We start from the raw sequence: 15,756 nt of genomic DNA on the forward strand, positions 1-15,756 counted from the left end.
AAACAGAGAACTGTACAAAACCAGACACCTAGTCATGCTGGGACTGCTTCTACAAACATTAGTGAAAGAATGGGTCTCAGGCTCTCGGGAGCTCAGTGAACTCCAGCTCTGTGGTACTGTGATAGGATACAGCATCCAGTCTAGTCGTGAAATGTCCTCACTACTAAATATTCCACAGCCAACTGTCAGTGATACTATAACACAGCAGATGTGACTGGGAATAAAAGCAAATTAATAACAAAGTGGTGGACTTTGTAAAAGGGTCTAAACTTCATGTAGCTTCAGATTAGCTCGAAAACAGTAGAATATAGAGAGAGCTTCATGATATGGGTTTCCATGGCCAAGCAGCTCCAACTGAGCCCTACATCACCAAATGAAGTGCAGGCGATTGGATGCTTTTACCAATATAAGGCATTTTACAGATCACATTTTGAGAAAGTTAAATAGAGTTATTCAATACTCATTGTGATTGTGACCAGTGTATAACTGTTCCTGTGAAATGTTACCCAGCGACTCACCACTCGTGGGTCAGCAGGTCAAACTCTCCATACAGCTGCCCCATAGTGATGGACTTTGGGTTGAGGACGTACGTCTGCACAGCCTCGTACACGCCGCCGCTGACCGAGGCTTGACCCTGCAGAGCGGTCATGGCTGCTGCCAGCACCTCGTAACACTGACAGACACAGGGAGAATTCATGAGGCTTTGGGGGTGTTGGGTACGGGGAATGATCACCACTGTCTGGATGGTTCCAATGATCATTTTTTTTTTAATATTCTGGCAAAAACTATCCCTTATAATCATTTCAAAACTAGAGTTTAGAGATCTTAAAATAAGAACCATACAGACTGAGCTGAGGGACCATATAAATGGACTTACAAAGAACTTGTATAGAAGTATAGAAGTTCTCACCTTAGTTTTACCTGAACCTGACGGTCCCACCAGCATCAGGCCATGTCTCACCACTGTGGTCTCATACAGCTGAATAATCTTTGTAATGTAGCCTGAAAACAAGCATAATTAAATAGTTATAACACAAACATTAATAGCATTGTAATAATAATGTAATAACATTGTTATAAAAAAATAGAAAACGCATCTAAAATGTGCAGAAAAAAAGACCTTCGACCACTGGTTTTACCATTAACGTCCTTCAGACATTTGTCATCGCAGACTTTGCGGATTGACTCCTCCAGGCTGCCGTAATCGATGGGCTCCTCGCGGGTTTTGGGGAAAAGGTCGGACACGATGCCGTTGAAGAGCTTAAGGTCGTCCTGCAGGAACTTGGGGACGTTTACGTCTCTGATTGCACGCAGACAGATCAGCTCCTACAACAGCAGAAACCATATGGATTTACTGCAAGAGTCTTAACTCAGTTTTACATTAATATTAAACCTCTCTGTATTCCACAAAATTAAACAAACTTTTTTTTTGTAAGGTACTACACCTTTAAGAAAAATAAATGTGCATAATCTCTGTTCTGATTGGCTGTTTTCTGGTTTGTTTCTGATGGAATCAGCCGCCTGGCTTTTGGATGTCAGACATGGATGTCTCTTTTCTGTAAGCTGCTGGTCATGGCCATTAATACCCACTGCACTGCCCACTGTGGGTGGTAATGCCTTAATGTTACAATGTTATAATGTTATAAGATAACACCTCACAACTTTACAGGTATAAGAGTAGCTGGACGCATTCATTAAGAAGGCACACTTGACATATACTATAGTGTAGAGAGACAATAATAACAGATAAGTGTGATTTTCACCTCATTCATCTCAGGATTCTCCCTCTTCAGGTTTCCGGCAGCAGAGATGACCGTTTTCACAGCTCTCATCCCGAAGTCATAATGATCCTGTCAAAAACAGAGCACACAAGAACATACTCACACATGGTAAAACAGATAAGAATGTGGACAATTCTACATGTGGAGCTTTCTGCGTGCTACTGTGATCAGCAGTGTAAAATTGCACAGAAGAAGCTTTTTACCGCACTTTTTACAACCTGATGTGTCAGACCCATCATTACTATGTATCAATTACTTAAACATAATAGTAAATATCATAAATTTACTTAAAAATTGTTTTCTTGTTTTGTCTGGGTGTATTAATCTGTGATGCATTTGCTGTTGAATGCCCTGTGAGTCTTTACACAATAAAAAAGATAATTCATATCTGTTAATAAACCCATTTTGTTAATTTCGCTGAAGTAAAGTAACAATAAAAGGCCACTGAAGTGTGGAGTATATTCCTATGCATGTCTTCGCTTGCTTTCAATCCACTCTGGTCAGTTGGCTGACTACTGATCACCTATTTAATAGTGCCAAAAGTGCCCCCTTGCATGTCTATATAGTCTATATAGATTAAATTATGACATCAATAATTTTTGTCGCCCTTGATATTGCCATTGTGTTTATTTGCATGGACATTAGTTTAGTGCAAGCATTACCTTTAACCAGTCACACTGTTCTTTTCTCTCCTCTTCTCTCTGACTAGGCAAAGGGGAGTTCGCTTCACCTTTTTACTGCTGCTGTAGTCTTTCACACTGCTTAGTCCATGACAATACACGGACAGTCAAAACACTTTTGTGTAAGTTAAAAATCTTTTACCTGGGAGCTGAGCTGCTCGGAGGAGAGCTTGAAGGTGCTGGTGATCTTTTTGGACAGCACTTTGGCGTCACTGAAGCCGAAGGAGTACAGCGAAATCTCAGCAATCATGGCGTAGTCTGGAACCATCATAGCAACTGGACGGAAAAGAGCCTGAAAGTAAGAACTTACTATATTAGAAACACATCATACATTCATGAACACTACTGCAGTCATCACTCATCTATGTTTTTGCTGCCACATACAAGACAGTCCACATCTGCTTGTCTTAAAAGCGCAGTTTTCCTGTAAACCAACAAGCCACTTTTGAAGCTCCGCAGTTGACTGACACGGCTATCATACTTTCTTCATAGTGGTGAGGGAGCCCCACCCCACAATAAAGATGTGCAAATCTCTGACATGTTTGTTTTTGTCCACAAGTTGGAGAATGTTTACCTTTAAGTTGTCGGGCAGTTCAGTTCGGCCGGCGTAGCCTGGGTTCATGGTGATGAAAACAGCGCATGAAGGAACAAGTGGGATTTCTGTTCCCTCAAACACAAACCTCTCCACCTAAACACATTTACACACAGTAACCGTTACAAACAGAGTGAATGACACAAAAATCACACAAAATGATTAGTTATATTAGTGTTTTTGTGATGAGAGTGTGCACACCCTTTGCTGCTGGGCCTTTTGAATGGTGGCAATCTGCTGAGCCACAACCGACAGCACCTCCACATCAATGCGGTTAAACTCATCAAAACATGCCCAGGCCCCGGAACTGCAAACACACACACACATATACAAACACACAAACTTTATTACAGGAATACAGAAATAGTGCACTACATGGTGCATCAGCCATTTAAAGGTAGTGCTGATTAAAATCTTAACAATACATTTTATACCCACCATCTCCACCTACTGCTGTGGACACTACTGATAGAGTATGCTATGCTAACTATGCTAACCCAGCATTCGAACAGGCAATAAACCATATTTACAGCTATTTGCAGCATAGCTAACCATAGCTAACGCACAAAAATATAGGAGTGCTTAGCGAAGCTAGTTTGCTAGCGCTAGCGCTAACTTATATCCACTGTCTTTTAAAGAAAGGGAATTACGTATGTGGATGAATGAGGTAAATTTGAGCCGTTTCTCTGGTTTAGGATATTTTGATGTTGGTTTATCCTCTATAAAATGATAAGAGCAGATGTATGGATGTTTGGATGTATGTTTATGCTAAATTTAGCTCCACACAGCTAAACCACAAAGCTTCTCTTCTGTGGAAGGAGGTGGAAATAAGATAAATGGAACTCCTCAAGATCCCGATATTTTTGTGTTGTGTTCAAAACTCCAATGTTCAAGCTAAATTCTCCTCTTCTTCTAAATAATGTGACACCCTGAAACTAACTGAGTATATTGTATTACTTATTCAATACATGTATTATCACCGTGATAATGGCTGTTGATTAAGAAATAACAAGATTACAAAATAACAAGTAGAATAAGGTGGATAATTACCTATAAAACACTCATAATGCATTGCAAAATGTATTGCACAGATGATATATTCTAGAATTTCCAATGTATACCATAATGCAATGCGGTGGTTTTGTGTCAGATATCCTCAGAGCAGCACAAAAGAAAAAAAACCTTATTCAGTTGACTATATAGCAAAGGTATATAGTGAACAGTGAAGGAGTGAATAAGGGAACCATTCCAAACACAGCTTGTGTGTGCGGCACACCTTACCTACAATAGCATCAGTGCAAATGTATGCAAGTTTAAATCAGTATTTTAATGTGCTGATTTCTGATGTTCAGGACTTACCTAGCCAGACCTTTGAGGAACTTGCCCATGGCGAGGAAGTCAAGCTGGTCTGAGCAGTTGAAGACAACAGTCTGAATGGCCAGAGCTTTGCCCAAGTCTTTGGTGGTCTCAGTCTTTCCTGTGCCAGCTGGACCTGCTGGGGCTCCTCCGAACTTCAGGTGCAGAGCGCCCATCAGGGTCAGATAACACCTGTAAAAATGAATGTTTTATAGCACATTCATAAGCATTGAATGATGCATTTATAAAGCATGATTTGACATAATATAAGACTTTGTATGTAATAAGTAAAAATCTATTAATATGACATGCATGGCTGTTGATTATTATATTTAAAGCTTCATAGATATGGTTGAGGAGACAGAAAAACTAAGTTATTTAAGTATGAAAGAGCATTTCTGATATGTATGATAACATGTTGAATATGGACAATGTCACCCTTTTAGTTTAAGCCCTTAATATGCCAGGCTTTTTGTCAATTGTGTACCTGACATTACACCACAAAATCTTGAGGATTTTTATTCAAGCATTACATAAAAAGCTTTCTGGTTTGATAAGGATCATTACTGAAAATCATAATTGTAGCTGTAATAGAATTTATAAAAAAATGAATAAAGTAAATCTGCTAATGTCAAAATATAATGAATAAAATCATAAAATCTGCTGAAATATAAATAGATAGATAGATAGATAGATAGATAGATAGATAGATAGATAGATAGATAGATAGATAGAAATAAAGATAGATAGATAGATAGAAATAAAGATAGATAGATAGATAGATAGATAGATAGATAGATAGATAGATAGACAGATAGATAGACAGACAGACAGACAGACAGATAGATACTTTATTTATCCCGAATGAAATTTAGAAGGAAATCTTTTCCTGAACTTGTTATCTCCTCCAAACGTTTAGTTTCATTATGTTTGTTTAGTTTTTACATCTATTTTTTTTAAACCTGCACAATTTGGGTTGATTCCTTTTACTGATCTGGAATTATTAAGTGGAGTAGAGAGAAAACAGGCAGCTTCTACAAGTGCCCTGTAGGAGATTTCAAACCCTCAAATTTTCAGAATGTAAATACATAGATTTTCTGCAGGAAAAAGGGGTTTATATCACCTAGATCTGTAGCCTGTATTCAGGACAAGGCATTTTAAGGGGTTAAAGGGTCTTAAGACCATTGATAGACTGTTTTACCGGTCTGTCAGTGGGGTGATGACCAGTCGACCCGAGTTACCCAGGTACTCGTAGCCATAGAGAAACTCAGCATTCACCGCTCTGATGTACAAATCATCTCTCATCCAGTAATATCTGCAAAAAACATACACACAAACACATATATACACATGCTCTGTATGCTGTCAAATCAGAATATAAATATATATATATATATATAATACTTGAGAAGTTTAGAAAGTCTTCTGACCTGAGCTGGCTTATCCACTCAAAGTCATTGACGCTGGCCACGCCCTCTTCTACCAACTTGGCGGCCACGTCTTTAGCGTGCACTTCAATCACGATGAGAGCAGAGAGGATGGTCCTCTGCATTTTAGACAGGCGGCCCCGTACTAACTGCACAAGGTCCCCCAGCTACACACACAAATACACGGTAACTGTGGCTGTCTGAGTGGACATCAAAGGGTCTCATGATACATTACTATCGCAATACATTTTCCACGATACTGATGATGATATCACGATACTGTGATTCAGTTTTGCAGAATTTGTCAACCAATATTCTTCACCACAGGTTTACTTTATAATTTGATTATTGTCACCATGTGTAAATAAAAATACTGATATTTGACACTACCTACCGATACAATAGAAGCAATACAATATATCGTTTTATCGATTTACTGTCCCACCCCTAGTGGACAGTACCTGTATCTGGAGCTGAGGGTAAAGTCTCTCAGCCAGGTCTCCCTTCTCCAGAGCCTCTGAGACTTCTGTGGTCCAGAACGTCTGGCAGCCCGCGATCACCACCTGCCCAGGCCACGACAGCACCCACTTTGTGCGAGGTTCCTACAATATAGTTTACATACATTTATATATACAGCTCTGGAAAAAAATAAGAGACCACTTCAGTTTCTGAATCATTCTCTCTGATTTTGCTATTTATAAGTATATGTTTAAGTAAAATGAACATTGTTTTTTTTTTTTTCTATAAACTACAAATAACATTTATCCAAAACTCCAAATAAAAATATTGTCATAGAGCACTTATTTGCAGAAAATAAGAAATGGCTGAATAAACAAACAAAAAAATAATAATAATTATTGGAATAACCCAGGCTTTTAATCAGTTTTCATGCATCTTGGCATGTTCTCCTCCACCAGTCTTACACACTGCTTTTGGATAACTTTACACCACTCCTGGTGCAAAAATTCAGGAGTGTAGCTTGGTTTGATGGCTTGTGATCATCCATCTTCCTCTTGATTATATTCCAGGGGTTTTCAATTTGGTAAAATCAAAGAAACTCATATATTTAAGTGCTCTCTTATTTTTTCCAGCGCTGTATATCTTTATATACCTCTGGGTAGACCCTGAGGGATCGGTCGATACAGTCCCGTAGACTGAGCTTCATGGACTTCTCCACGTCACGCAGCCAGTCCTCCACATTCCCAGAAGGCCACACTGGGAGGAACAGCTTGACCTCCTCTCCTTCTGCAGAGTACATGTGTGTGATCTGCAGGTCTGGCTGGAAATGGAGCTGAATAACACAAAAGGATCAGTTTGATGGATGAACAGCGTGTATGTATGTATATAGATACTCTAAACCTAGAAATACAGAGTATCTATGTATGTGCGTTTGTCTCTGTATGTGTGTGTATGTATGTATAAGTGTTTAAATGTAGACTGACCCGGGCGATGTTCTCAAAGCATTTGCGCAGGTGAGGCTGAACAGCTGTTGGGTCTTTGGTCTGAGATAGAATCTCCAAAAGTTCGTCATCAGACAAGAAATAGAATCTAAAAGCCAAGAATAAACATATACACCATTGACTGTGTATAGCAGGACAGAGCATCGTCTCTCAAAAGTGAAGCCACTACAGGTCGGGCACCCCCTGCTGTTCGGTTTCAGAAAGCTGTATAACCCCACCCATTCCCATAGGTTTCAATGGCAAAACAGACAACTTTTAATCACGTTTTTTTCCAATATACTGTAATTCTACCTCCATTATTTAAATGCAGCAGCTAGTGTAACCTCTGCTTATATTATTACATTTTTATACACTCACAGAATTCATTTTTTAAAACGTTATTCAGCTCTATTCAAAATAGGTGTGGTTATTGTAAAAGGGCTGGTTATGGGCGGGACCAATAACAGACTGCCAGCTCCGCTCCTCCCCGCTCTGCAGCCTGTGACCGCGAGGCAGCCCTCAGGGGCGGGGTTATGTAAATGAGTAGGCTGTCTCTCCACAGTCTTTCTCCCTCCTCTGGTCTCTACTGCGCAGACTCGGGTATCAGGATCGCCAACATGGCGGAAGATTTTGGCTTCTTTTTCATTGAATGAACGGGAACGGAGACACAACATCCATCTTTTTTTACAGTTTTTGATATACACTAATTGATAAAACAGGCAGAAATGTAAATTATTACAAGTGTGGTTTAGTCTTTTTTCTTTTCACATGAAAAAACTGCCTTATGAAAGGGATCTCGGAGGATACTTTTGGGTAGTGTTCCTCTTGGTGAGAGATCACTGAAGGCGAGACATGCTTTTATGATGAACATCAAGACATTTTGCCCAGTAGCGTAAATGTGCTGTACAAAAAATCCGCAATAACTGTACTATAGTAAATGTATGCTTTAGTGATTGTGGATTACTGACCTGGGGAAAGCTCCACGTTTGGTCTCCAGGTATTCACTCAGCCCTTTCTGCACCTGCTCCAGAAGCATGTTGCAGTTCCTTAGGCTGTCCAACAGACGAGGGTCTGGGCAGAGTTCAATCACCTGTCACACATACACACACACCGAAATTAACACCATAGATACACACACCAATATTAACACCATAGATACCTTATTTTTGTATCTATACCTTTTCATTTTAAAGAATAAGGTCTTTTCTCACCTGTCTTTTCTCATTAGCTCCCTTCATCACCTTCCTCCAGGTGCCCTCCACAGTTTGGTACCTCTTCCCCTCCAAGGGCAACTGCCTGTTGATGTCATCCGAGCTGAAGATCGGCTCCAGGTAGAGCCAGGAGCGCTGGCAGGTCAGCCACTCTTCCAGGACATCCTGCCAGCAGGGGTCAGTTTACAAAAACACGAATAAACTGTGTATAAACAGCACTCACTATAAAATAGAAATAGATTATTAACTTTTTTAGAGTGCATCATCTATCTTAACTGCATCCAGCCCCTACCTGAGTCATCCTGAGCTTGCTCTCCCAGGCGCTGATCCTTTCCTCGAACGGCTTCTTGTACGGTGAGAAGGACATACTCTGGGTCATCACGATGTGATCATCCAGCAGCTGAGACGCCTCGTCAGGACTCTTCAGGATATAGGTTCCCGTGTTCTTATATGGCAAAACCTCAAATTCCACAGATGACCATTCATGCTGCATCTTGTCCAGAGCCTAATCACATATATGACATGAATAAGTGCTTAAACTGTATGCAGTTAGTCAGTTGCTCCAGCCAAGTGCTGTAAAATGATGTAGGTTTCATGTCTGAGAACAAACGGAAAGGTAAATTTACTTAAAAATGTGTTTTTATGTAGTGTAATTTCACTGCACTTGAGTGGCCCTTCGGTCTAACTGCTGCTCATGAAGTTAAATGAGATCAAAAAGCTCAGTACTCCATCACAGAAGCCTCACATTCTGGGACAGCCCCCACTAATTGATTTGAACGAATGAACAGTTGACAGAACTAAGATATATTGTAAAGTTAAAAAATGTGAGTTAGGTGAATTTTTAACTAAAATAAGCATTGTTTTAGGCTGACCTAACTTTACAGACATTGCAGATTCTTATTTCACACTAGGGCTGCACAATATATCGTTTAAGCATCGTCATCGTGATGTGCAGGACATGCGATGCCATTTAAGACAATTAAATCAAACATGTCATGTTGCAATGTTTTGAACCTTGTCACAGGAAGTAGATACACAGCGCTGTCTCTGAGTCTGTGTGAGTGACAGGCTGCTGCTGCCTGAGAAGTGTGAGGAAGGGGGGCAGGAGTAAATACGAGGTAACTGCATGGCTTCTATCCACATGGTTGGGCACGGGCTTGTAAACTTATGTGCCAAAAGCTGTGCACCTCAGTCCAGCACAGTTTTGCGGCGCAGATATTTCCAGTTACAGCTGAATTCACACTTTTAATCCCAGAAAAACAAATGCTCTTATTGACCTTTTAAAAAACCATTTAAATGCCTGATTAAAGGGCTGATTACTGTTGTTTTGCTGTTTTCCTTGACGCACCTGCTCGATGCCATACTCTTTAGCAGCCACTTCTGCGACCCGGGCGATCTCATCCACGTGCTGCTCGAGGCCGAGCTCCAGGCAGCGGGAGAACGTGAGGCTGGCTTTCGGCATCACATTCATCTGAATGCGCTCGGACAGCAGCTCCCAGTGCCGGCTGCGCATGCCCGGGTTCCGCAGGCCCTGGAACAGCGGGATGAAGGGCCGGAAGTCCTCGATGATGCCACGAACGTAGGATGCCATTTCCTGACAGGCTGGGAGAGGAAGAAAAAAGATGAGATTACAATTTTAGATTATAGATTATAATTGGACTCAAACAATTATAATGATAAAAGACAAAATTAGTAAGTATTCAAATTTTAATTTTAGTCATAAAGCAGGAATCTAAATTATTAAAATATATATTTTGTCTTAAATATTATTTCTGTCATGTATTTTCCCTCCAAATGAGAGTTGGTGCAAAAAAATTAACAAAACCTGCTGTAATTTTATCTGGAGAGGTGACAAAGTAATTTCATACTAAAAAAGGGGACAAAGAGAGAAGCGTTGTTTAAAAGTTCTGATTTGGTTTAATTACTATGTGAGTATTTAGTTCTGCTTACCTGGTACATCTTTTAACTGTTTGACACACTTGTGCATGGTTTTGTAGGCATCACTGACACTGCGCTCCAGCTCTTCTGGGTCGATAGTGGACAGCGGGTTATTGAGCCAGCCGTCATGCCACCGTAGCCAATCTGAGGTGGTCAACCACAGGTCCTGGAACGGCTGGAAGTCTCGGATAAGCTTCTGAAGCCGATCGTACTGCAGAAATCACAAAAATTAGGGGGTAAAATATTACAGAATGTGCCACTAGGGGTGTGCCATATGGTATCGTACACTGTTCTCATTTTATATTATATATCTACTAGAGACAGATAATATCTAAAGCTGATGTCTGCAAATTTTCGTATTTGGGGGATTTAGGGCCCTCTCTGGTAAGAATGGGTAATTGCACAGAGCATGCCGAAGAATCTTTTTAAGCTAGGCGGGTGTGATGCGGTCTCTTTTCAAAGCAGATAAATCCGATTCCAGGTTATGTTATGTTCAGTCAGAGAGAGAGAGAGAGAGAGAGAGAGAGAGAGAGAGATAGAGTGCTCAGTCAGAAACTTCACTCCTTCATTTCTTTATTTTTACTATGGGTGAATGAGCTACTGAGGTCTTAGTTTCCCCTTCTGAAGTCTCCATTGCTCCACCAGCCGCTCGTGTTCAGTAAAACTGAGCAGTGTGTAAGACTGGTGGAGGAGAACATGCTAAGATGCATGAAAACTGTGATTAAAAACCACCAGGGTTATTCCACCAAACATTGATTTCTGAATTCTTAAAACTGAATATGAACTTGTTTTCTTTGCATTATTTGAGATCTGAAAGCTCTGCATCTTTTTTGTTATTTTATATATATATATGCCATTTCTCATTTTCTGCAAATAAATGCTCAAAATGACAATATTTTTATTTTGAATTTGGAAGAAACGTTATCTGTAGTTTATAGAAACTGATTCTTATGGTGCTACCGTTAAGTCAGTCTGTTATCAGTAATCAGTAAGCTAAATATCAAATTTGCAAAATGCAATGTATAATGTGTGAAATTGTATTTATTGTCTGTGTCATTTTTAAGATGTTTGAGTTATAGATTTAAGGCATTTTAACATTCCACATAGGTATAGGTAATTGAAATAAGACTTCTGCAGATGCCCTGTAGCAACACCTTATTTGGTAAATCACTGCTTAATGATGGCAGATCAAGTGAGATTACTCAGTGTAAAAAGTTAGATACAGAAGTGTGTGGTTTGGGACACAGCCAAAATCCTACTGAGAGACTATGAACTCTATTATCCCAGTTAAAAATGTGTTTGAGATTGGACACATACATTGGTGACAGGGATGCTGAAGAGGCGTTCACGGTTATTATAAACCTGAGCCATGGCCTGAGACTCCTTCAGCTGCTTTCCAATACGCCGCACTTCATTCGCCACCTCATGAGCTCGATTAACATCTGTGTAGGCTGAAAAACCTGCAACCACCATCTGAAACACACACACATACACACACACACACACACTTCAGCAAAACAATTCAATGCAACACACACAACAGACACTTTAGCAACACAATGTACTGGTGCCATACCTCAAGTCTCCACAAGGTGGAGGTACTTACCATAAAGCTTGGCCTGCTACATATATAAAGGAGGGTTTACCTGCCTCACTATGCTCAGGTGCTGAAACTGAGAGAATCTCTAACCTGTAAGGACTCCAGACGCTCCTGGAAGTTGTTCTGGTCAGCCAGCTGAATCTTCTGGAAGCGGTCCTCGTCCTCCTGGTGCTGTACCTGCACACTTTCTATCTGAGTGAGGATCTTCAGGGGCCAAGCCTTCGCTGCCCACCTTTAAAAAACACAAACACACCATTGTTTAACCTGTGGTTAGACAGTTAGTGTTTTTGCCTACGCGTTTTCAGAGAGAGACGTCAAATTTGTCCTATTATGGCACCCATAATAAAAGAATGAGAAGCCTAATACTTTTACACACTATACAGCTCTGGACAAAATAAGAGACCACTTAAAATTATGAGTTTTGAGCTTTGAATTTACCAAATTGAAAATCTCACAAGCCATCAAACCAAGCTGAACTGCTATACTTTTTTGCACCAGGAGTGGCATACACACTAAGGAAAGTAAGTACAGATTTGTACTTAAAAGGGAACAAAGCTTGTCGCTGGGGCTGTACCTTATATTGAGGTACAAAAAAGTACCTTTCAGTGAAAGTCCTTGGTTTTTGTGCCAATAAAGATTATAAAAATTATAAACATTATCATCAACTAAATATGGCTCAAAAACTTGATGATCGAAAATTGTCTGGCTTTCAAATAAAAAATGTGCAATTTAAATATATATTGTTTATTAGTACAGTGATACAGAATAGTGAATGTACCCTTTGGCGGCTTAAATGGAACAAATTTGTACTTATTGCTGTTAGAAATGACTTTGTACTTCAGAGGGAACAAATCTGACCCTGTAAAGACCAATATTATACCTTTGAGGGTACAATTATGAAGAGTGTACCTTTGAGTACAAAAAAGTACTCATATCGGACCTCTGTTTTTTAGAGTGTAAAGTTATCCAAAAGTAATGTGTAAGACTGGTGGAGGAGAACATGTCAAGATGCATTAAAACTGTGATTAAAACCAGGGTTATTCCACCAAATATTGATTTCTGTAGACGTATACTATGCCTGGCTAAAGTAATGTAGCAGTAAACTCAACAATGCTGTTTGACTTACTTTGCTTTGAAATCCTCATTGGGGAGATTGTAGAAAAACTCATCTATTACTTCATAGTCAGTCATGACTTTTGATAACAGCTCCTGCAAACGAGTTTTAACAAAAAAAATACAGCAAGATGAGAAAACAGCATTATACAGTGGAATTATGCATTTAAAAAATTCAATATCATCGCATAGTTTCATAGCATAGTGCATAGCATCAGATCAGCAGATAAGTAAAATTAAAAAGCTACTGTTGCCCTGTGTAACAAAAACAGTTAGTTCTATGTGTGTAGTACTGAATGAAATGGGTTTTTACTTCATGAGCTTTCAGCTGATCTGGGATTTGTTTGATCCACTCCCTCTGTTCTGTCAGCTCCTCGATGCTGTCAGGCTTTTCATACAGCCTTCTGCTGATGGATTTGCACTCCTCACATGCCTGAAAAACACAACAGTCTTTTATAAGCAAGAAAATTAAAGGTTGTGGGTTCAAATCTTAACTAAATAACTAAACAGATGTAGCCATTTGAAGTTGAGGTGGAAAAGTCCTGTTAAACTGTTAACTGAATAACTGGATAGCTAGCAACTAGATGGTTGTGGGTTCAAATCCCAGCATTAAATGGGTACTTATGTCAGTGTCTTTGGCAGAGATGGCAAATTCTTTTTCAGAAAGTAAAACATTTCCCAGAATTTTGCTACACCTCTACTGCTGAACCGAAAACCAAACACCTTCCATTTATCATGCAACCAGAAGGTTGTTAGTATAAATTTCAGTACGATTGGGTGCTGATTCGCATATTTTTGGCAGTGGCAAATTCATGTCCAGACAGTACAAATTGCTGTTCAACTGTTCCGCAATTAATGCTCTGATTTCCCCAAATAACTCATCTGGATGGATTAAACTAGATGGTTGTGAGTTCAAATCCCAGCACTAAATGGGTACTTGGAAAGGTACTTCAGGTCCAGAGAGAAAAAGTCCTCCCCAAGATTTTGCTCCACTTTTTTTAAACAGCTATGCTGTTGCAAACTGAAAATCTGCAGAATCTAAGGTTTTGGGTTTAAATCCCAAAGCTAAATGGGTACTAATATGTGTGCTTTTTGCACAGGTGGCACATTCAAGTCCAGACAGTACAAATTTCCTATTTACTTCAAATGCCTAGAAACTTTCATTTTTCTATCAACCGAAAGGTTTTGGGTTTAAATTCCAATATTAAATGGGTACTAATGTTTGTGTTGTTTGCACAGGCGGCACATTCTAGTTAAAAAGGTACAAATCCCCTCCAGAAATTTCCAATTCACTCAAAATGCTTGGAAAATTGCATTTTGCTATCAACAGAAAGGTTTTGGGTTTAAATCCCAATATTAAATGGGTACTAATGTTTGTGTCGTTTGCACAGGCGGCACATTCTAGTTAAGAAGGTACAAATCCCCTCCAGAAATTTCCAATTCACTCCAAATGCATGGAAACTTCCATTTTGCTATCAACCGAAAGGTTTTGGGTTTAAATCCCAATATTAAACGGGTGCTATATTTGTGCTTTTGGTATGGGCAGCAAAATTTGGTTGGAAAAGTGCAATTTCTTCAGAAAACTTGCCTGATCCACTTGATTGCGAAGCTTCAGAGCAAAGCTGTCCAACACAGCATTGGCAAGTGTGCTGCATTTCTCCGACAGATTCCGTCGCACAGTCTCCACAACAACCAAGAACGGCCCGATAATAATAGTGGATGGGAGAGACTTTTCTAAATTCTCTTTCTCCATCAGGTGCCTCTCCACCTCCCGCTTCACGTCTGCTGGGGTGATGTTCTCCTCACTGTGATGCCTGCAGAAAGAGAAGAATAGAAAACATTTGTGTGAATCCCAAAGAACCATCTAAAAGCAAAAAAAGCAGCCTGAACTGTACAGAAAATAATGAAATGAAATAAGACAGAGGAAGTTGTACTTCAGAAGGGTGTTGATGTCAGAGTTGTGCAGATCCAGGTAACCCTCGTATTCTCGGGCGTAGGCTCGGAGAGGAATGGCAGCCTGGCTGAGGGTACGACTTATTCTCTTTCTGAGCTTTTTCACTTCCAGCTCATACAGACCCACCGACTCCAGCAGAGGAACTCCACTGATGAACAAATTCTCCATCACAAACTGAAAGAGAGAGAAAAGTCAGATATAAGCAGCTAAACATCATGCTGTCTACACTACAGTTGATGCGATATCTACAGTTGATGGTGTCTATTATTAACCTTCTCCAGTTGAGGCACATTATGTGTGGACAGGATGCCTTTGTCCATTAGGTTGATAACAGAGGTCTCAAAGTTCTCCAGCGGAGTGCTATAGTGGACTCCACTCTGATCAATCACCAGACCCACTGAGAATATTGGTTTTTTCTTGGGCCTGTAAATTAAATGCAAACTCATCAGCAAAGCAGAAAAAACGGAAATATAAACTGTAACCAGGCTAAATTTTGTCAAAAGATTTTTCTTGACCAACTGCATCCATTGTGGCAATGATTATCCTCTGGTCTGTTAGCAACTAGGAGGTTGCCAGTTCCAATTTTTATTTTCCTAATTTACCAATTGTGGTGGAAAATTCAGGTCTAGAAAGGAAAAGCCCTTTTTAGAATTTTGCTCCACTGG

General features: G+C 39.9%; 1 protein-coding gene across 1 annotated transcript in view; it reads right to left on the minus strand.

Annotated features, from left to right (window-relative positions):
• dnah1 (dynein, axonemal, heavy chain 1) overlaps positions 1 to 15,756 on the minus strand; it is an 81,695-nt gene that overhangs the window by 56,589 nt on the left and 9,350 nt on the right. The window contains exons 12-36 of the mRNA XM_049471690.1: positions 15,364 to 15,514; positions 15,072 to 15,265; positions 14,726 to 14,951; positions 13,451 to 13,570; positions 13,151 to 13,233; positions 12,115 to 12,256; positions 11,742 to 11,897; positions 10,437 to 10,635; positions 9,835 to 10,088; positions 8,779 to 8,991; positions 8,487 to 8,651; positions 8,244 to 8,365; positions 7,279 to 7,384; positions 6,948 to 7,127; positions 6,298 to 6,438; positions 5,840 to 6,003; positions 5,611 to 5,724; positions 4,413 to 4,601; positions 3,255 to 3,360; positions 3,036 to 3,149; positions 2,604 to 2,753; positions 1,764 to 1,850; positions 1,140 to 1,326; positions 911 to 1,002; positions 519 to 673 (exon numbers count right to left, since the gene is read on the minus strand). Of these exons, the coding sequence (XP_049327647.1) occupies positions 519 to 673; positions 911 to 1,002; positions 1,140 to 1,326; positions 1,764 to 1,850; positions 2,604 to 2,753; positions 3,036 to 3,149; positions 3,255 to 3,360; positions 4,413 to 4,601; positions 5,611 to 5,724; positions 5,840 to 6,003; positions 6,298 to 6,438; positions 6,948 to 7,127; positions 7,279 to 7,384; positions 8,244 to 8,365; positions 8,487 to 8,651; positions 8,779 to 8,991; positions 9,835 to 10,088; positions 10,437 to 10,635; positions 11,742 to 11,897; positions 12,115 to 12,256; positions 13,151 to 13,233; positions 13,451 to 13,570; positions 14,726 to 14,951; positions 15,072 to 15,265; positions 15,364 to 15,514 (3,810 nt within the window). The remainder of the gene's footprint in view (positions 1 to 518; positions 674 to 910; positions 1,003 to 1,139; positions 1,327 to 1,763; positions 1,851 to 2,603; positions 2,754 to 3,035; positions 3,150 to 3,254; positions 3,361 to 4,412; positions 4,602 to 5,610; positions 5,725 to 5,839; positions 6,004 to 6,297; positions 6,439 to 6,947; positions 7,128 to 7,278; positions 7,385 to 8,243; positions 8,366 to 8,486; positions 8,652 to 8,778; positions 8,992 to 9,834; positions 10,089 to 10,436; positions 10,636 to 11,741; positions 11,898 to 12,114; positions 12,257 to 13,150; positions 13,234 to 13,450; positions 13,571 to 14,725; positions 14,952 to 15,071; positions 15,266 to 15,363; positions 15,515 to 15,756) is intronic.

Source organism: Astyanax mexicanus, chromosome 24, assembly GCF_023375975.1.
Source record: "Astyanax mexicanus isolate ESR-SI-001 chromosome 24, AstMex3_surface, whole genome shotgun sequence".
In the NCBI taxonomy this organism is placed as follows: Eukaryota; Metazoa; Chordata; class Actinopteri; order Characiformes; family Acestrorhamphidae; genus Astyanax; species Astyanax mexicanus.